General features: G+C 45.2%; 1 protein-coding gene across 12 annotated transcripts in view; it reads right to left on the bottom strand.

The window, feature by feature from the left end:
* Positions 1-1,054: 1,054 nt before the first annotated feature.
* Positions 1,055-21,640, bottom strand: part of GRK3 (G protein-coupled receptor kinase 3) — a 129,091-nt gene continuing 108,505 nt past the window's right edge. For 8 of the 12 annotated variants that reach the window (XM_072723087.1, XM_072723091.1, XM_072723095.1 and 5 more), the window contains 7 exons: positions 21,399-21,499; positions 18,436-18,502; positions 17,342-17,437; positions 13,699-13,861; positions 11,280-11,416; positions 8,505-8,618; positions 1,055-7,116 (listed from right to left, as the gene is read on the bottom strand). In XM_072723087.1, the coding sequence (XP_072579188.1) occupies positions 6,955-7,116; positions 8,505-8,618; positions 11,280-11,416; positions 13,699-13,861; positions 17,342-17,437; positions 18,436-18,502; positions 21,399-21,499 (840 nt within the window). In that variant the 3' untranslated portion in view covers positions 1,055-6,954. The remainder of the gene's footprint in view (positions 7,117-8,504; positions 8,619-11,279; positions 11,417-13,698; positions 13,862-17,341; positions 17,438-18,435; positions 18,503-21,398; positions 21,500-21,640) is intronic. The other 4 variants (XM_072723093.1, XM_072723097.1, XM_072723096.1 and 1 more) reach the window with 1 other exon arrangement.

Here is a 21,640-nt window from a genome sequence, read left to right as displayed (position 1 = left end):
ACGTGGGAGCAACCATGGGACACGGCAGGCACTTCCTTTTTGCTCCCAAGTCCTGCCTAAGCCCCTCACATTTACCTTTAGTTGGAAACCTGGAGATTTTGGCTGGAATGGTCCTTCGGGCTCATCTAACTCAACTTTCACAATTCAGAGGCAAGAAAACGGCAGAGCAAACAAGTTGCCCCAGAGGCCGGCTGGGCGGGGTGCCCAGGGTTGACCCCTTCCAGGCCCCGAGGGGGGACAGGCCTCCAGCGGCTCTGGGGACTGGCTCTCAGTGAGGTGGCACATCCGACCAAAGGCTCCACTGCGCCGCCACCCTCTGCCCATGGAGCTGACCACCCACCCCACAGTCGGCCTCCTGTCAACTACTCAGAGAAATGGTTTTCCAGCTGGCAGACGCTAGCACATTCCAGGGAAACCAAAGAGCTACATGAGTCAATCCTGCTTGCCTTCTTTCCTGAGCCAGGGCGACACAGAAGGGGCTTCCAGCTCAAGGACAGGAAATACCCAGCCTACCCTAGACCCGACGGTCACCAAGCAGGCAGGTCTGCACAGGCGGCAGGGATCCCGGGGTCACCACCTCCTTGGGTTTCTGGTTTAAACTGACATGCACCCCGGGGTCTCTCAGCTGGTCTCTGAGAGAGCAGGGATGGAGAGCGAGGGGTTTGCACTTCCCTGAGGGAGTCCAAGGGCACCCTGGGAGCATGCTGGGGGGGGGGGCGGTGTAGCCTAGGCTAACTGGGGAGGAGATGGACACCCCTCACCCCAGGGGCTGTCACTGGCTCTTTCCCTACAATATGTCTTGCAGGAGGCACAGGCAGTTGGGCCTCCAAGCCCCCGAAACCATGAGGTGGGCTGTGCTCCAACAATCCACAAAATCCGAAGGAATGCAGGCTGGCTCTCCCTTCCTCTTTATAAAATCAGTCTCTGCATGAATTGTCCTCAAAACTGGGATTCTTTAAAAGGAGTCACTTCCTGATATCTCAGCAGCTTGATAAAGAAGTGCAGGTTTTCACTGGAGGGGGTGGGGGTGGGAAGGACAGCACACCCAAGTAGGTATCTTTGTACAGAGCCTTTTTATTGAGATTTTATAGAAGCAATTTATCAACAGAAGAAACCAGCCTAGCTGCTCCAAAATAGCCGTGAAAGACGGTGATACCAAATGACAGTACGTGCCCCGCACAGGGTGGGTGACCGCAGGCGTGGAACGGCGTCTCCCGAAGGATAGGACTTCCAACGTGCACTAGTTAAGTGTGTACTAGGAGAGGGCTAGAAACTTCCACTGGCACAATCAATGCAAAGAGACACCAAGACAAATGATCATTTTATAGGTACAACATCTAGATTGACAATACCTAATTCACCGGCTTCACCTCGTAGGGCAACGCGCAAGAGAACACGGATTTCTTTCTTAAAGGGTGTGACAGGTTGCCAAGAATATAGTGAATATGTTGCCACATTGATGGCTACCCAGTGAGGAAGACAGGGCGGAGAGAAATGTCAACACGTGAGGAGGAACCCCCTCTCCCAGAGACCGGTCATCCATCCTAGCTCACAGAAATCTTTGAGGGTCCGTCCACTCAAGAATAGGGCCTCTGGCCAAGATTTAATCACATACGAGGGCATTAGCCTTTAGGACCCCATTTTCCAAACCATTTTGAGACAGCAAGGAGTGGGGGTGGTTACGTTCAAATGCGCTCCTCCTGGAAGGGGTGTTTTTAATCACGGCTGGCCACTTGTAACAAGTGCTGAGGACCGACCTCCCGTTTAGTACTTGATAAATCAGGTGCAACAGTCGAATCTCCTGGCGATGGCAGGACGGATTCCAGGGATTTGGCACAATCAGAGTAGGAAATGATGCTCTGCAGGCGGTTCTGGGCTCCAGAACGATGCAGAAGGGCTATCTATCTACCTGCCCCGCTGGCTTAGACGATGCTGTGGCTTTAACATTGACATCAAGAGGGAACCCCGCCGAAATGTGTTTGAGATTCTTTGATAATGCAGCCAGTCTAGAAGCAAGCATTTGGGGGTGCCTGTCAACAAGCAGGAGACCTTCTGAAGAGGTAGATGAAAGCAGTATTTCTCGGCAAGGTGGCTGTCAGATGTTGCCCAGGAAGCGCATACGTCTCAGCACAGACCAGAGGGTGAGCTTTTGTTGCAAACAGTCCATGGCAGTGAGGGGAGATGTTCGCCCCACAATAATGCTGTGCGCATCTTTTCCACTTTATGAAACACAGAAAGGGCTGCCGTCTCCTTAAATAACAAACTATACAAATAAAAAGGAGCAGAAAGAAGGAATGTTTCTGATGGCAACAAATGTAAGGATTCAATAAATAATATAAAATGCTTTTGTGCTAAAATAGAACTCTGTTTTTTAATATATGTCGTTTAGCAATCTTTATGTTACTCAGAAAAAGCCAAATCTACTGTGATTAGTTAAAACATAGAAAAATACGATTTTACAATAGAACTTAAAAAAATGGCCAGTGTTTAGCTTATAAACCACATATAATATATACATCCTGGGATATAATCAACTGAGACATGGGGAATTAAATTTCAAGTCCTTTTGTAATTATGAGTGCATGGTTAGAAATAGTTCTCCATTCCCTACCCTTACATGAAAGACGTTTTTATATTAGGACGAAATTAAATATGGAAGCAGAGTTACCAGTTTTCAGAGATGGTTTTGAGATTGTGGTGTATAGGAGAGTTTACTATAAGAATGGGAGTTGCTGAAACTTTAAAACACAGTTTCTGTTTCTGCAGGTTTTTGATGAAATGCATATACTGTTAACTCATTTTCTGTACGGAGTACATGTGTATGTTTAAATACAGGTAATTTAACATTTGGGGTGCTGCATTTACCGATCAGCGCCCCCCGGCCGCGTCAGTGAGTGGCTGGGCATTAGGCAAGGTGGGGAAGGCATCCTTGTCCCTCAGCTATAAAAAAGCAGGTCTATTGGTCTTTGAGGCTGAAAGAAATCTAACATTACGACGAGGAAATGGTATCATTTCAGAGTTCGGTTTTCATAAATTCAACAAGAAAATAAAAACCTCTTTGAAATGTGGCCTGGGTAAAAAGAAAAATTTGATATTCATATGAATTTATAAGTAATTGATTAATTCAGACATCTGGAGTCAACCTTTCATGGGAGGGAAAATCATGGTAGATCTTTAGGAAGAAACGTTTTCAAAATTTAAACGGCTAAAGCTCACTCTACAAGTGAGCATGGCTCAAACAGCAAGCAATGTGCTGTTATTCTGGGGGTCTTCTTGCGGTTCCAGGGGATGAGCGATGAGGTCTGCGGCTGGCCTCAGGGCCCCAGGCCCCAGATCCTGTGCCTGGCCCTCCCGGTGGCTGCGAGGCACACACAGACAGGTGTTAGCTCTGGGTGCTGGGTGCCTTCCTGGAGGGTGCTGGAGGGTGTGCAGGGCCCTGATGGAAAGCCGATGGCCTATCCATAAGTTCAGCAACTCTAATTGAAAATAAAGTGACTATATCTCACGGTAATTACTATTCAACTCCCATTGTAAGGAGGAAAAGAATTAGCCAACTTTATTTCCTTGGTGCTTGGTGTAAAGGGAATGGCTTTTTCACCTGCAAGTTAATGCTTTCCTTCCTTCGCCCCATTTCTACCACTGTTCTTGGCTGGCTGGCACTCGCTCAACCATCCCTACAGCCCATGACTCCCAGACACCACCTGCCACAGACTCTGGTGAAGCCCACCTCCTCTCTGGGCACAAACGAGTTGGTCCTCAGGGGTGGGGAGGAGTCATCAGCCATCTCTGAATGACCCAGAAACACTTCCCTGAAAAAAATTACTGAGGGAAAAAAAAATCTATGTATGACTAAGTCCTACAAAGTAAGTCTTCTCTTACATCAGCACATTTCAAAGTACATTTTACAGATTTACATAATGTGAAAAAGGTCCGACTCTGAGAATTTGTTTCTCTTCTTGATATGAAAAACCATTGAAAAGTCAAACACTGTATTGAACTGGCCCAACTACAAATTCCAAGTGAAATTTTTTAAATCATCAGAGAAAAACCACACTTTGATCTTTTTCATGGAGTTAAAACTCACTGTCAATTGGTAAAGGATATTTTATAATGGCCAGTAAGGGCCTTAAAACAATTGTTTCTAGTATCCAAATGGAATATTTCAAATCACACATCAGGCTAGATCTTGTGGTTGTGTGTTGTGGCGGTGGTGGCCTTTCTTGGGCAGGATGTTTGCTTTCCTTCACCTCTGGCCCTACTTTTTCCACACAAATTTTGAAACTGTAATGTGTGCAGATTGGCCAATCAGAGGCATGAGTGGGGAGACATTTGCATTAGCGGCGAAGCAGCTAATTTCTAAAAGTTTTGCTGAAAAATCATACTGACATGATAGTAGAGGGAAAAACCATGACTCCCAATGCCATGAAGGGACAAATGCACCAGAGAGAATATTTTAACTTAAAAAAATAATAACCTTGGCGTCATTAAAGTTTTTAATTTCTTCCATCTATGTTGGATAGCAGCTCAAAGCCATCTTAGAGTCTTCAGACTTTGCTTTATTAATTCCCTTGATTTATGGAATCAAGACATTATAGCTTTACAAAAATAGTATCAAGTTTATCTTCTTTGAATGAGAAAGTGTGTGCTGAATTTTGTCCTTTTTAATGTTCTAAACGTAGGGAGGGTCAAACATCTAAGAATGATGTAATGCTCTTAAAACTCTCTGAAATAGCCAAGTATACCAAGATCTCTACACCAGTGGCCTTCGCTGGCCATGCAGGCACAACGTGCTGGCACAGAAGGGTCCCAGAAGTGCCTTCCGTCTGGCAGCAGAGACGCTGGCCCTGTCAGAATGGCTGCGGGGACAAGTGTAGGCAGAAGCCTGGCCACACAAGACGCCAACACTGGAAATTAGGTTTGAGGCAAAAGTGCTCTCAGGATATTTCCCAATTTATGTTTCCTTTCTAAAAGACAGATCAACCTCATGTTCCACTCCAGAGCAAAAATGCTATCTTTCAAAGAGCTGCAGGTTGGCCTGGCTAATGTCCTAGGTGTGAAATGGCAGACGCTAAGCCTGGATCCTGAAGGAATCTGTGCCCTTCTTGACAGGACAGCCTCGAATGTCCCGCAGAAGCTTGGGACACAGCAATTTCTAACCTGCAAATGCTGAGCGATGGGAGCTGGCAGTGGAGGGGGTGACAGCAGTGACAAATGTCATTAACCACGGCCGCAAGGTGCTCGCCCTTTACGAGGAACAGCTACTTTTCTGTTGCTAGTGGTTTTTTGGTTTTGGTTTTTTAAAAAGCAGAATGTGAACACTGTTCTTCCCTTTTAAACCAGGGGGATGCATGTAAAGAGTGCATCTGTCCTCCTCTACTGGAAATAGAGTAGAACGTGGATGTTAATTTAAACCTCAGCTAGCAGTTGAGATGGAGAGTCGACCTCCAGATTTCTTTTCCAAAGCGACTCTTATGAAATATAAAAACTTTCAGTAATTATCTTCCAAACTCTCAAAATATAATTTCATTAAGAAGTCCTCACTTTCTCAAAGAACACAGTGCACAGAGATTTGGAGCCACTAAAAATACCGAGGGCAGGATGCAGATAATGATGATGTTAAGTTATTTATATTGTTAGTAGTTGACATAGAAACATACAACAAGATTGCACTAAGAATAAGACAAATATGTGGACTTTAAAAATTATTGTTATTGTTTCTAGTCTGATGACAGAGAGACTTCACTGGGAAACACACTGGTTCTTACAGCCCGGCATTTATTGGGGGCGAGAAAAGGGCGCAGAACGCATTGTGGGAGAACAGACTGTGAAGAGAAGAGAAGAGAAGATGCCCCAGGGATCAGGCAACCGGCCTTCCCGCTCCACTGCTGTCACGCTGTGGGACGACCCACCCAGGGCCAAGGACCACTCACTAAGGACCGGTGGAGGATAACATGAAAGTCAACATACACGGTTAACTCATTTCAATACATTCATTCTTCCGCATTCTTTTGTCAATAAAATTCATTTTAAATTATACTACAACGTGAAACAGAGCAATTCTTTCCTTCCTTTATGCATCCATTACGGATATGTGTCCCAAGGATAGGCAGAAGGAACCAGAACGACTGTATCCTAAAACTGCTTATTGTCAGGGCCCAGGACAGACTCACCCCCAAGTGTCTGTGCACACCCAGACATGTGAAAGTGCAATTTGTTTATTTGACAATTTCTGAAAATCACTGTTGCCATGAAAGTTAAAACCCCACTGCCTGTCCTTTGGAATCCCTGTAAAGCCTTCCAACGACCCACTGCTGAACGCCTTCGGTGACGGATGACTCCCCACCTCTGCTCCCTGTCAGAGGCGGGCAGGTACCTGGATGCTGCCGCTCACACAGTGGGGGCCCACGTGCAACCATCTCAGAAAGTATCTTCAGCTCGCAGGCCGGGGCCTCAGGAAGTCAATGCTGAAGCGCACGGCTGACCTCCCATCCGGTGTTGTTGGAGTGGACACGTGCGAGCCCCATAGGCGCCACAGGGCAGTGCTCGGGCCGTCCAGCCTCAATGCCATCAGGGGCTGCACTCCCACTTGGCAAGTCTAAGATAGGTTTGATATCAGACATACAAACTGAAGTGATAAGCAGGGATCATTTCAAGTTTGGAGGTTCATGTCCACCCAAACAGGTGGGGAACAAAGGGAAAGAACTTTTGTTTCTTCAGTAGTTTCAAGCGGAGACAGATGTGATGCGCAGGAGGCACTGGAGGCTGAGAGGCCAGTCCCGGACCCCGAGCACAGTCACAGCTCCTATTAGGAGCACCTCGGTGTCCTGGGTCCTCCCCACCGTGGAAGGGCCCCAGGAACAAGTGGACAGAACCTCTGACCCTCAGACTTCTCCAAAAGGCTCCATGTCAAGGGCTGAAAGGCCCAATCTCCCCAGCACCCTCCTGTCCCAGGTGTCAGAGGCCGTTGCTGCTCCTGTGACAGAGAGGAGGCTTAGACAGCTCCACCACGCTGGACCGAGACTTGTTGAGGAACTTGGGCGCGCGGCGCAGCAGCCGCTGGGCCTCCGTAAAGGTCTCGGTCAGCTCCTTCTTCCACTGCACGAGCTCAGGGTCACTCTACACAGACATACAGAGGGACAAGTGGCAATGGGCATGACTGGCTCACCTCTGGCAAGGAGCACACCACCCAGATCTCTGGCCCACGGCGCTCCGCTGAATTGCGGGCCATGTGGGGGCTTCCTCCAGGGCCCCCTCCGGGGAGCAGGACAGCTGGCAAGCCCCGCGGGGATCCCTCGCCCCCACCCTAAGAGGCACTACCTGTGATCCATTCAGAGATTGCCTCTGATTTCTGATCCCTAAAACAACTCAAGTCTATATGGTAATGTCTAAGGAGAAATTCTGACTAGTGAACAAGCACCTTCACATGTACAATGTAGTGGTGAAGCTACTGACACACATTCTGGGTATCTCCAACTCGTTTCTCTAAATATGCTCTCGTGCACACACACACACACACACACACACACACACACCCATACACAACCATATACCCCCCAAACTGCCTCCATCTAATTGCACACATGCACCCTACAACCACCCACACAGGCACTTGTGCATACACATACCCCACACACCTCAACACTCTCCCCACCTACATGCATACACATGTACCCTACAACCACCCACATATATACATGTGTGCATATACACACCCATGCATACCCACACCCCACACACACCCCCAACACTCCCTCCACTCCCATGTACACTCACACACCCTACACTGACCCACCTCTATACACAGTACCCTACAACCACCTACATGCACTTACATGCACACATACCCCATATATACCCCCCACATGTACACACTCCCCTATGCACATGCACTCACACCCACTACAATGCACCCCCTATGCAACCCACACCCCCACATGTACACACACACACACACACCCATGCACACCCACCCACTCCGACTACACACGCACCCTCCATGCACACCCCCCACATGCACACACACACACACACACGTCCCCCCTATACACACCCACATCCTACACTCTCTGCCCTCACACACCACAGTACCCCAAAGGAATTAAATTTGGGTACAATAGAACTTTGGAGAGAGGAAGATGGCATTTTCCCTGAGAGAAGTCACTGGTATCTTGTGTCTCCTTAAACATCCAAGCCTCAAACACCAACATACTGAAAGATAGGAATTGGGAGACGAGCTAACAAACAGGCCCATGCCACACACCAGGCAGAGCTTCCAGACAGGGCTCAGATTATTCCACATACTTCCTCTCGTGCCATTTTCTGCCACTCACTTCTGTAAGTGACCCATAATCTGCTGAGCACCTTGTACCCTGGGGCTTCCCTGCTAAGTCATAAAGGCAGGGATTCAAGCTCTCCATACCTGGGGGGCCATCCTCACTGGGTAGGAATACATTTGCTCTAACTTTCACTTGGGGGAAGATTTTTTTAAAAACTGAAAAACTCACCTCACATTGTAAGACAAATTGCTTCCCTCCTTTTATCCTCAACAAAATACACTTTTTGTCTTTAATCTGAGTTTCCTCCACAGACAGAATTTGTTCCATCGTCAGTAAATTTTGCTAGTCATAAAAATAAAAAAATAAGTTACTTCACATTATTGCCTTTCTTAAGTTAAACTAATAAATAATACAGAAAACTATCAGCTTGGAAAAAGTAAAAAGAAAAAATCAGCCTTTTCCTCTCTTTGATGATATTCTAGAAGTGAGAGGGAATGGCTATGAAGGGACATGCACAAAATTCAAATTATGGCATCTCGAAGGAAATGGCAAAGAATGGAATGTCTCTGTACAACAACAGCACAGCTGTTCCCTTGGCAACAGAACTGATATCTGAATGGCTGTGACTTGCACGTGTCCTTTCTGTGTTGCACACTCGTCTGAATTCTATGGACCAAGTTGTGAGGAAACAAAAAAAAGTGCTGTATGACTTATATGTGTGAACGGGGTATGGCTAAATTTCTGGCGTGGCAGCTCAGGAAAGGTCTGGCAATGTTGGCTTGTGAGCTAATGATATTTTGAAAAGATCAACAGGATATTATAAACACAGGTGACACCCTTAAAAGATGGTCACGCTAGGTCTATAACATGAATGCTTGAGGTGAATGATATAGAGTCATGAGGACCTTACCATTTTATGTTTTTTTTTTTGATAAATACTCCAGGACTCCTAAATGAAGAACAACACTGTCATAAATGCTCACGTTTTCTGTTTCCTGACTGATACCTACTAATCCATCCATCCATCCATATACACTAGGTATCTCTCACACAGAACACTGAATGCTGACTGTTCAAACCAAGCTAACCTATCATACCTGATGTCTTAAAAAAAGGGGCAGATTTCCTAAGTTTTCAAATATCCTAAAAGTGAAGTAATTTCCTTTCAACGTGCACCAGGGTGACTGTCTAGTAGGCAGCAGAGTACAGCTGGCCCTGGAAAAACATGTGTTTGAACTGTGTGGGTCTCCTTCTACAGGGATTTTTTTTTCCCCATAAAGACAGTACACTTCCATACAGTTCCATTCTGTAAATGTATTTTCTTTTCTTTGTGATTTTTTTAATAATACTCTTTTCTCTAGCTTATTCTATGGTAAGAATATAGTATATAAGTCATGTAACATGCAAATTATGTGTTAACTTGCTGCTTATGTTATCAGCCTTCTGGTCAACAGCAGGCTATCAAGTAGTTAAGGTTTTGGGAGAGTCAAAAGTTACACATGTGTTTTTAACTGTGTGAGGGGCCAAGACCCTTGACCCCCGTGTTACTTAAGGATCAACTGTAAATGTGTAATATGCCCAGGGCCACTTATTACCAGGAAATACATTATATAATAATAATATATATGAATTATAATTTGGGTGCTGAGTTTATACATTTGTAAAATACAATCTATATTATATAATATTATGTATTATATAATACTTACCAGCACCTGAGTTACAACTCAAGAGCCCCCCTCAAAGAAACTTATTAATAGCAATTCACAGCCTAGATGTATTAGTTTGAGAAAGTGACTTCCATGGCACTAATAATGGTGAGAAGTCTTGTTTATCTGAAAGGAATGTGCCATGCAGTAGCAATCACTCATAATTAAATATCAGCTTTACCAATGGGGATTTATTATTTTTATTTATTTATTCATTTGAGAAAGAAAGAGAGCATGTGGTTGGAGAAAAAAGCAGAGTGGACAGGAGAGGGACAAGCCGACTCTGCAGAGTATGGAGGCCAAAGCAAGGCTCAATCTCAGGAGCCCTGAGATCATGACCTGAGCCAAAACCAAGACTCAGGTGCTTAACCAACTGAGCCACCCAAGGTGCCTCTTTACCAATGAGGATTTAAAAACACATTCTAAAGTCAGAAAAAACAAGATTAGAGCTTACTACTTTCTATACTTCTCACCACCCAACAACTGACAGGCAATATTCTGACATATCCAAGACTTGACTGTGTTTTGACATTTGGAACCACCATCGCCCTGCTTCCTTGGCCCCAGATGACCAGCCATTCCCTCCCCAAGAAGAGAAGCATACCTTTTTCTTGGTTTGCTACCTCTAGATAAGCCCTCCGCTCCTCACACAGTAGACGCTTAATAAATGCTGCCTGCCTTGTGTAAAGGGACAGTGCAGATTCGAAATTTCTTCTTATCTTGTTCACAAACATTAGCCCTTGAGAAAAGGACCTCAGGGGGGGAGAGGTATCTTCCTGCCTATGGTATGGAAGTCACACTTTTCCAACAAAACAGAGACCAAAGGAAGTGTGGCTTGGCAACCTCACCTCTGTGCCCAGAGTCACGGCTTACATCACTTAGTTGATTTGAGCCTGACGAGGGGAGGCCACATGAGGGAAGACTGAGCACAGGTGGACCTACAACCATCTAGCCATATTATAGATGTCAGATCTTCTCTGAGCTCTGGATTGAAGCACCTCTGTCTGACTCCAAAGTCCTGGATTTTTTTTCCCCCCTCTTTTGATCTCCTTGACTTTCTCTGGACTTCTTCAAACCTGTATTGACCTCACATCCTATTCTGAGATGTTACAGAATCCTTCCTTGGCTCTACGTTTAAAAGTTGAAGTTTGGATAACAAAATCTCATATGCACAAGTTAAAATAGATACCCACAGCTTAGCGGGATACTTTAGAGGCCACGCCTGCAATCTGAAAGAGCCATGTGACATCGAGTATGCTGGAAGTCCATGCTGGTAAGACCATTTTCAACTTACCCGGGACTCTCCCTCTCCTCTCCATTCAAGTCTGTTTGGAAAGAGGTAAAAATACCGACGCTGCCACTGAGTCAGAAATGGGTTCCCTAACTTCAGCATGTACCCGTGCATGATACAGTCCTTTCCCAGAGCGTAATCTGAGGAATATAATATAACCACGAATTAAATGGGCTCGGACACAGGTTGTCTACATTATTCTCTGGAACAAACAAGAAAGAATTACACACTCTTTGGAAACATCAAGTTTTTATGAACGGAACACGTCACGCAAACCACTATTTCCGTTTTGAGACACAGGTGAGCTGGGGATCGGAAGAGGTCTCTTCGGCTCTGCTAACATACTGAATAGCTGTTTCTCAACATTCTGATACATCTGTGATGGTCCCTTATCACACAGAGAGGGCAGAGCTTTGTTCCCAAACTATTTTTTCAGTATGTGTAATAACAGGAATTGGAGAGTAGAGAGAAATCTCATTCAAACAATGCTCAATGTATCCGTGTCTTTATGTGGGACTGGGGTTCTCCTCTCAATCCTATAAATAACAGTAAGGGGCTTATGAAGCAGCCAAGGTAACACAAGGCTCAAAACTGTTTATTCCTTCAGTTATATTTATGCCTCAAATATATGGTTAGGTAGATAGACCGAGCTAATTCGCACTCATGTTGAGTCCTGATCATATTGTTAAAGTGAAGTGCTATCTCTCCTTTTTCTCTTTTTAAAGGTAATTTGAAGTGGCTGGCTTTGTTTTCTTTAAAGCCTTTGGATATCATGCTAAAATCATTCATTCACTCCTTCCCTCATTCAGCTATTAAGGGAATGTCTATTGCTGGACATGTTCTGGGCACTCTGCAATCATCAGTGCTATATGACCAGAGACAGAACTCCTGCCCTCAGAAAGCTAACGTTCTATTAGGAGACCCAGATGATAAATAGATCAGCAATACCTACATTGTGCCACATACAGGAGGGCAAAGAACCAAGGAGAGGGGGGACGAGGTGATCAGGTAGGCTCCTTGGAGTTGTCATTTTAATGGGAAAGTGTTTGTATGGCTAAAGAATATGGAAGACAGATGCCTTGCAGGTTTGCTTCAGAGACCTAAGCTTAGGCTGTACTGTTCTATAAGATGACTCCTGAGATCTTCAACCAAGATCCACAGATGCCCAAATCAATCGCTTGTATATGAAGATAAATTCATTAATTTGCTAGGTGCTCTAATTGAGGTGCTAATTAAAAGGATAACCTCAACAAGGTCATTAAGGTATACCTATTTTTTTCTGGGTCCAATTTGTCAAGATTCTAGTGACATCATGGCCCTCCCCAGAGCAAATTACCACTGAGGTAATTTCCCATGTAAAATTTTGCTATGGTCAACAGTCCGGAGTGATATCAATGGACGTGCTCTCTAAGGAACAGCTTAGAAATGAAACTCCTCTCCCTGCTGAGTGGAGGTGAGCACAATTATGGGGCCGTGCCGCTCCCTTGGGGTACTCAGGCAGCTTTTATATAAGGAAGAATCCATTTGAGCTTAGGCACACATTTCTGAGCAGATGATAAATGCTACCAGGAACTGATCAACATGACCAATGAGCCTGCACCAAACTGCCCCCATTCAAGCAACTTATTAACATAATGAAATTGTTTCTGGACAGTCCTTCTTATTATATAACGCTAACCTCAAAAAGTCTTTGCCTAGAAGTAAAGCAAATGACATCATGGTCATTAACCACAATACATTTAAATATCCCAGATTCATAAAATCTTACAAAAATTGAGAGCGACAACATCTGGTGAATCAAGCATGGCGGACTAGTTTAATACTTGATGTTATGTACTCCGCTTTGGAAATCCCAACAGGGCACTCAAATATCGTAAATAAAAATGCAGCTTCACAATTCTTTAATGCTGGTTGTAAAATAAATGTAATTATATTGATTTATAGCTCTTGACAAGGGACATGCATGCTGAGTCCCTCCCCAAAGCCATCTATGACATGCTTCGCTGGTCCCAGTGAAAAATGAAAATGCAGGCCCCCTTCAAAAATGATTAAGAACATCAAGACAGTAACAGCAGAGCGTTCAAGCCAGTGCAGTATGCCAGGAGGTGGCCCAGGTCACACGTCCACGAAGCCAGGCCTACTCCTGGCACGGTAATATTCAGTCCTCACTGGCCAACTCACTCTAAATGCTCCATGATCGGAGGACACACTGACATGTTACTGCTGACCACCTTCATTTATATGTTGACTGAGGACTTTGAAATATTACACTGAGCTTTTCCAAGCCACACAAAACTATTTATGGTGTTCCCCCTGCCACCCCTGGAAAGTACTTTATGACCCATATACTTTCTCAGCTTTGCAAGAATTTTTAAAAAATTCATCGCATTGAAAATATTTTGAGACATGCTGGCTATTTTACCTTCTTCGTGTCCAAGTTGCTTATTTTTAGCTCTCTTTCTGGCCTCGATTTTATCCGTGTCTGCATTTACGGCTTCATAAACTGTTTCTGCTACTTCCTGCTGCCAGCGCTCGGAGATCACCAAGGGGAAATTCTTGTAGAGATCTTGGTCGCAATCAAGAAGCTTATTATTTTAAGAGATCAAGATAGTTATGATTTAACATACTTAGCAAGGCCACAGATTCAGAAGTATCCTAACTGTACATGGGAAGATCACCGGACCACAGTACAAAATCCTTTAGAGACAGCTCGTTAGTTGTTTTAAGTGTCTGTTAATGATATTAAGCAACCCAGACCCACCATTGTTCTCACTGTTCTTACCTTCAGCCCCGGGGCTACTAAGATTCAGCCGTTCCCTTACACCATCTTCATTACATTTTTGCCAAAGAAAAACTAATATGTACAGGGTTTTATTTAAAGTACGAAAAGATCCAACAACAAAACAGAATCTCAATGATGGCGAGGTAATTCTATTTGCAAAAGTAGGAAGTTACACTGCTGTAGTTTTAGAAACAATTAAAAGGGAAAAGGTTGGTGGGAGGGGGTGGTTTCTAACCACCCTCAATTCATCTGAAAAGTGAGATGAGCGGAGGGGAGAGGAAGCTGAATTTTCCATTCATTCCACAAACCTTCCAACCTTTCACAAACCTAGTGTAACAACTCCATCAAGTAAGTGTGCAAGCATGGAGCTCAGGAGGCATGTGAAGTTCACTGGGAGTTAAGGCAACTTTGCCTTTAAGAGGCACTGGAATAAAAATTACACTTAATGATAGCATTTCTCCTCCAAACTATTACTCAAAAGTCTTCATTCTTCCCCCTGAGCTTAGAGGCCACACTCTGAAAATAAGCAAAAGAAAATGATTTTATGCCTCTGAGCTACAGTTCCGTGGCAGAAAGGTGAGTGATCTGACTGAAAGAAAGGAACACATTTGTCAATCAAAAGCACAGATCTCTTTATAAACTTGATTTGCTTGCTACTTTGCCTGAGAAAGAAGTACTGGATAGATTATCGTTAACAGGCAAGTTATTTACAAGAAAAAGAGCTGGAAGAGGCACTTGCCCCCAAGACTTTAGCAAATCAATGAAACACAGAGGTTCTCCGGCTGCCCTTAGCGTCCTCTTACAAGCATATGTTGATTTTAGGGTCCTTTGGTTCACAGAACCTTCCTTTCCTTTTCCATTTCCAGGCTGAGGCCAGAGCTGAAATCCTCAGTGGCTCAGAGCATGTATGCCCACTCACGAGAGAGAGAGAGAGAGAGAGAGAGAGAGAGAGAGAGAGAGAGATGAGGTGCTAGTGCACCACGGTGGAGGGACACCCTGTGATCAGGGCCACAGGGACAGATTCTGAAAGCATCTGCCAAAAGTAAAAACACACTCCTTTCCAACGTAGTTGCTCAGAAAGGGCCAAGTCTGCTTTGTATACAAACTTCTGCTTCCTAGAATTTCAGGGAGCCTTGACTTTCAGGACTCAGCATAAATTATTAAAAATGAATAAAGCAAAGAAGAAAATGTATACTTATCTTGTTTCTGTTCCTGTTTTTTAAAGAAGAGTATATAATTGGGGCTGCTTTTTTAAAGATAAAGAATTTGTTTCTTAAGACCCAGACCCTCTAGCTGGACCAGGCTGTCCCAGGCTCATTTCCGGCTGGATCCCTGGCCACACGCCCCTTCTCATTCTGAGCACACTCATCCTTAGCTCTTGGTCACAGAGAATGGAAACCATAATGACAGAACCTCCTAATTGAAGCATGGACTACAGGCCAGGAGGCTTAAGGAGGCTCTCTCCTCTACCTCAGAGAAATCGCCTCAGAACCCATCACAGGTGACAGAACCAAGGTGTGGGAGGTGACCTGAATGGCCCAAGTCACTCAGCTAATGAGAGCAGATCTGAGCTCAGTCTGTCCAACTCCAGAGCCCTGATTATGGTCTACAAAATTTAAAGTTTGAGAATCTCTTTATAATCTCAAAAATATTTGTGGGCGGGATCCCTGGGTGGCGCAGCGGTTTGGCGCCTGCCTTTGGCCCAGGGCGCGATCCTGGAGACCCAGGATCGAATCCCATGTCGGGCTCCTGGTGCATGGAGCCTGCTTCTCCCTCTGCCTCTCTCTCTCTCTCTCTCTCTCTCTCTCTCTGTGTGTGTGTGACTATCATAAATAAATAAAAATTAAAAAAAAAAATATCTGTGGGCACCACATCACAGTTGTTTTATCTAATACCCTTCCGTGGATGGTAGTACATCTGATGACAACTCTACTGTGAAAACAGTAATCCTTTTATCTGACTTTGTAAATGACCTTTCTCCACCGCATGGCTGTACAGCGGTACTCACATGCTGGACCCGTGCTGTCCGTCTAGGCTGCAGACCAGGTCTGGTGGTGATGCACATATCTGGGCCCTGGGCATGCTGCCTTCCCCCCAACGGTGGGAGCCACTGCCCCAGACCACACCTCCACTTCCCCTTGGCCTAAGCTCTTCTTCCTGGGAAGCTGGTCCTGGGGGTACCCCAATTGACCCTTCCTCCCGATGCTGCCTGTTCCAACCAGCTGCCACTCCTCGTGTCCTGATGCACCTGGCCTCCCTCCTCCCCTGCCGCGTGCCTACCACTTCTGTCCCCATGCCCTGTTGGTTCCAGTCCTTCATGTGCCTAGCTACAGCTCCTCATAGGTGTGTGTGCTTAGATGCTGCAGTCTTCTGGAGGGGGAGCTGCTTGTAGGAAAAATGAGGGGGGTTCACACAACCAGGGTATAAGGAGGCAGCTAAGAAGGGAGGGGAGGTCCTGGGGGGAGCTGAGAAGGTGGGGGCAGACGTGAGCCTGACATGTAGTGATACACTCTGACTTAGCAGCCTGAGGAGGATGATTTTCCCTCATGACTCACCGTCTGTAATTATGCCTTGTCTACTGGGACACGTAATGATATGAACAAAAGTTTGAAAAATGCAGAGGATTATACAAAAAAAACACAGTGACTATTTCACTTTTGATTGACAAATGCAAAATGACTCACGCTGTTTGCTCTTTCCTTCCTAACACAGAGAGATCTGAATACTTAAAAGGATTAAGATGGCTGGCTCTTTGGCACAAGGCAAAGTGTGTCTGCTATCACACGGTTGTTTTTCTCTGCTTCATATACGTTTGCATTCTATTTCATTTTTATTTTATTTTATTTTTTTAAGATTTTATTTATTTATTCATGAGAGACACAGAGAGAGAGAGAGAGAGAGAGGGGAAGAGACACAGGCAGAGGGAGAAGCAGGCTCCATGCAGGGAGCCTGATGAGGGACTTGTTCTCAGGTCTCCAGGATCACACCCTGGGCTGAAGGCAGGCGCTAAACCGCTGAGCCACCCGGGCTGCCCTGCGTTCTATTTCAATCGCAAATATATCCAAATCCACAAGAAACTGACCACTTACCAGTTTATCAAACATAAAATGATTAGTCCACATAGTTTCATAGTTTCTAATTTAGGTCCTTGACTTCTACCTGCTTCAAATATGTTAGGTGTTCCATGGTGACTGACATTCCACAAGCAGGCCAATGCTAAGACAATCATTCAGTTTGACTGCCAGTAAAAAATCTCCCCACCCTCCAAAACACTCTTATGTACCTTGATGCCCTTGGTATCCTCTTCATCAAATGAGCCAATGTCAAAGGCGTCAGCAGCATTGACTTCTCCTCGGGGAGGAATCAAGGGTGGAGGGTACTAGAAGATCCAAAGAAGCCTGGTTCAGTTATTGCATCACCTCACCGCTTGTGCCAGCCTACCACTCTATAGCAAGACCACTGTGCAAGACACTGATGTGTTGCACTCTGTGAGCACTCCAGTCGAGCTGGTACATGGCACAATACATATTTCACAGACAAGCTTGTGCATGGAACAACCCTAAAAGAAGACCCTAGATTTTAGAGAAAGTTAAGGGGCAAAAAGAAAGATTCACATGCAAAGCCTTAAAGCATTATTGAATATGATGAAGTCTCCAGACTGCACATCCTGCCAGCTCAACTTTAGGAAAACACCACCTCTCAGACAACACAGCACCACAACTACCTGTGGGAGCCTTAAAGTGCAGGGAGGGCAGGAGGGGTGCTCTACACTCCTAAGTGTCCAAAGGCCGACACCAATGGAGCCGCAGATCGTTCTCTCGGTCCCGTCAGATGGGACTAATACAGCTTCATTCCTTGACAGTTGGAGATCATGCAAAAATGAACCCACAACTGATCGTGTTTTTAAAGACTTTAATTTGGGGGTGTTTTCCTGTACCAATGGGAATATAAAAATATCCTAAAATAAAGGATTCTGTTGATATCCAGTCATATTGATCCTTAAGTTGTGGGGTGTGGGCTTGGAAGTGTATGTAGATTTGTGACACATGCTTCTTGTACACTTTTATAAAGGTCTATATGAAAATACACTCACTGACTGAGATAGGAAGTCAAAAAAGTGAGCGAAAGCTAAAAACATCTCAGTTATATGGACATTTGAATTAGATAACAACTCCACTTCAGTATTTATTAATGTATACTGCAGGTAGTTTGAAACTGTTAACTAGGGAAACTGACCTCAGCCTGGACAGAGTCAGTGGTAAGGCACCCCTAGAAGGCAGCACACTGCGGTCAAGAGTGCCCCGGGGGTGGGGCTCAAGGCTCCGGGGGGCGGACCCAGGAATTGGGGACCCAGGCCACCCAGTGCCCCCAGAGTACCTTCTGTAAGTAGACGTGCTGCCAGTCGATTCCTTTGAAAAAGATGTGTTCCTTTACTTCTTGTGCCCTGTGGAAAAGGCACAAAGGTGGTAAGGGTGCATTTGCAAACCTAAGAAATATTTTCCAAAAGCTGTCTCCTGGTAAAAACACAGGAATGACCATTTTCAGTTCTTTAAGTAAACAAGTAAAATATGCTTCTTTCTTTTCTTTTCTTTCTTTTTTTTTTTTTAATATGCTTCTTTCAAAGCAACACAGGAAACACTGGAGTCTTGAAATACTGTATGCAGAAGCTAGGACTATTATTCCATATGGTAATTTATCAGGAATGTGTATTCCAGTTTGAGAGAACCAGGGAGTTGTCACAGATATACAGACACATAGAATTCTGTCGCCATGAGAACAAATTCAAGCAAGAATTAGAGATCTCCACATCGAGGAGATTTACAGCAAATGTCGATGAGGCATGTTAGATCAAACTATAGGCATATGAAGCCCCAAATGTGAATTTAGAAGCAAACTAGAAATCTAGGAACACAGTACATGGCAAACCTTCTTATTAATTGAAGAAAAAGTTTTCCCAAAGATCACCCTTAAAGTTCAATTTATGCAGAAGAGAAGGGCCTGTATATACCATGAAGAAAGCCTGCACGGGGAAAAGGCAGTCCCCATGCCCGCCAGAGATTCTCCCACAGGCCTGCCCAGGGTTCCCCCAGCCCTGTCCCCTGCAGTAGAGCCCCAAGGGCTGGTTCTCGGCCCCCTTTCTCGGCTATCACTCTTTGGGTGACCTCACCTTGCCATGACTAAGTGCCTTGTACCTGCGGACAGCTCCCAGCTCTGTGTCCCAAGTGCCGACCTTGTCCTGCACACCAGGAGACCCACCCACCCAGCACCTACTTGGTATCTCCACTCAATTGGGCAAGAGGTCCATAGAACTCCTGACTTCCACACTTTGTTGTCTAAGGCTGAAGAGCCAGATCACCCCCGATACCCACTCTCTCTACACTCTACAGCCTACCCCCTGGCAAGTCCTGGGGCTTCTTCTTACTGCCTCCAATCCTCATGGAGATCCAACTCTGAGTGGGGGCCGCGGTGTCTTCGATCATGAAGGGGATGCTGAATGTCCTGCCACTGCTACCATCATCCAGGTCCCCAACCTGCTCCCTGAATGGCCCTACTAACTGCCCCCTGCCCCAGCCTGCACTCCAGCCACACAGCCTGCAGCCCCACCTGACCCACGTCGCACTCACATCATTTTTTCTTTTTTTTTTTTTCACATCATTTTTTCAAACCATCTTCCTTCACCCCTGCCCAGGACTCTCCAGAGGCTTCCTTGTACTTACAGTGAAGTCTGGAGACACAGCCTATAGGACCTGCCTAGAGAGCTCACCGCCTCTCTGTCTGGCTCCTGACCTCCCTCTCCTGGCTCTCCAGCCTTCCTGCTCTTCTGCATCATGGAAGCTTGACTGACCCTCAAAGCCCTACCCTCACCAACCCTTCTGCCTGGGGTCCCTTCCTACCCCCCTCCCAAAGCTGGAGGCTCAAGGACAACATTGCTTTATTTATCTCATTCACGCTCTTCTGTCTGAGGTCATCTTTTCATCATTACTTATTTCATCATTTCTATAATATCATTCACCCCTGGCCCCATACAAGCTCTAAGAAGGGCTACCTTGTGGACTGCCTCAGCCCCAGCACTTAGGATGGTGGCTGGCACTCAGAGGGTGCTGAGTAAGTGTTTACTGAATGAATGAATGAATGAATTCAAGTCAAAGGGTGTCCCTTTGTGTTTTGCATTTATTCCTTTCCAACAACCACTAAAATGATGGAAGAGGAACAGAGACATAAATGCATCACAAAGAGGGATGGGGTGCCATCAGCAGGCAGGATGCAGGAGGCATGTGGATGCAGGAGCAGTGACCGAGGGCAGGAAGTGGCAGAGCTATTGCCCAGGGCCAGAGGGGGTGGTATAGGGGGTGGGGGAGCCACAGGCTGAGGACAGGCTGAACTCTGTATGTGGAACCCTTCACACACACACGGATGTATACACACGTGCACGCACACACAAACACCATACTTTCTTCCTCCAAATCCAATCCCAAAACGCCTGCAGCTAGGTGTTCATTCTAATGGAGTAAGGGGAACCTCTGAAAGGTTCTATTTTGGAAAAATTAAGCCTGCTAAAGATTTTAAAAAGCAATTGGAGGGATTAGAGACTTAAGCCAACAGAATGTAGAACAGAATCAAAGTGAAGATACAGAGAATACATGAGGAAAGACACATTGATGACCATTCTAGAAATCCCTACAGGCACCTAAAAAGAGTTCTACAAGCTAACCAAGGAAATAGAGGAGAGGGGATGTCAAATAAATTAAAAAAAAAAAAAAAACAGTATTCCCCAACCTGAAGAAAATGAACCTCCGCAGTACAAGGAACTGCCAGTGCCTGACAGAAGGAGTGATAACTCAGTTCCATGACCAACTTTATTACATACAATAAAGCAGTATCTTCAAAGTTCTGGGGGAGAATCATTATCTATTTAGAATTCTATATCCAGCCAAAATATCAGTCAAATTTGAGGACCACAGGAAAGCATTCTAGCAGCTAGAAAGCATGTGTAAAACAGCAGCTGGCTGGTTATGCATAAGAGAAAACATGTAAGACCCATGATCAGGATATTGAACTGCCATAACTACAAGCATAATTAGTAAAACTTCCCCAAAAGAACTGAGAAATATCAGGATTCATTTCCACCATCAACATGATTGATTATTAAAGTTAAAAAGTTAGCGACTCCTTCAATGTCTTAATTATGAAACACAAAGGACAGCATACATATTTTCCATGAGCTTTCCCCCCCGCCCCCAGATCAAAATGGGAGATTTTCAGGGGCTAGGAATGATCTGTGATGTACTGAAGCGGTTATGTGTTCCGGGTGACAAGACTCAAGAGCTAAAACAGCCTACCCGCCCCCATGGCAGCCGAGTCGCTTGCTGGCATCTCTCTGGAGCAGGCCTTCTAGGAGGGACCGCAGTTCCGGGGAGAAGGCCTCTGGGAGTTCCACATTCTGGGGGAGAAAAGAACATGATTTCAAAGATGCACTCCTGGAGAGAGGGCCCTGACGCCCAAGCAGACCTAAAGGCCATCTCTTAGGTAAGGACAGTGTTAAAATTAAAAACTGTAGATTCATCATGAATTAATATTCACT

The sequence above is a fragment of the Vulpes vulpes genome, chromosome 10, assembly GCF_048418805.1.
Source record: "Vulpes vulpes isolate BD-2025 chromosome 10, VulVul3, whole genome shotgun sequence".
NCBI lineage: Eukaryota > Metazoa > Chordata > Mammalia > Carnivora > Canidae > Vulpes > Vulpes vulpes.
The sequence above is the reverse complement of the archived record's forward strand: the minus strand, read 5'-3'. Positions and strand labels throughout refer to the sequence as shown.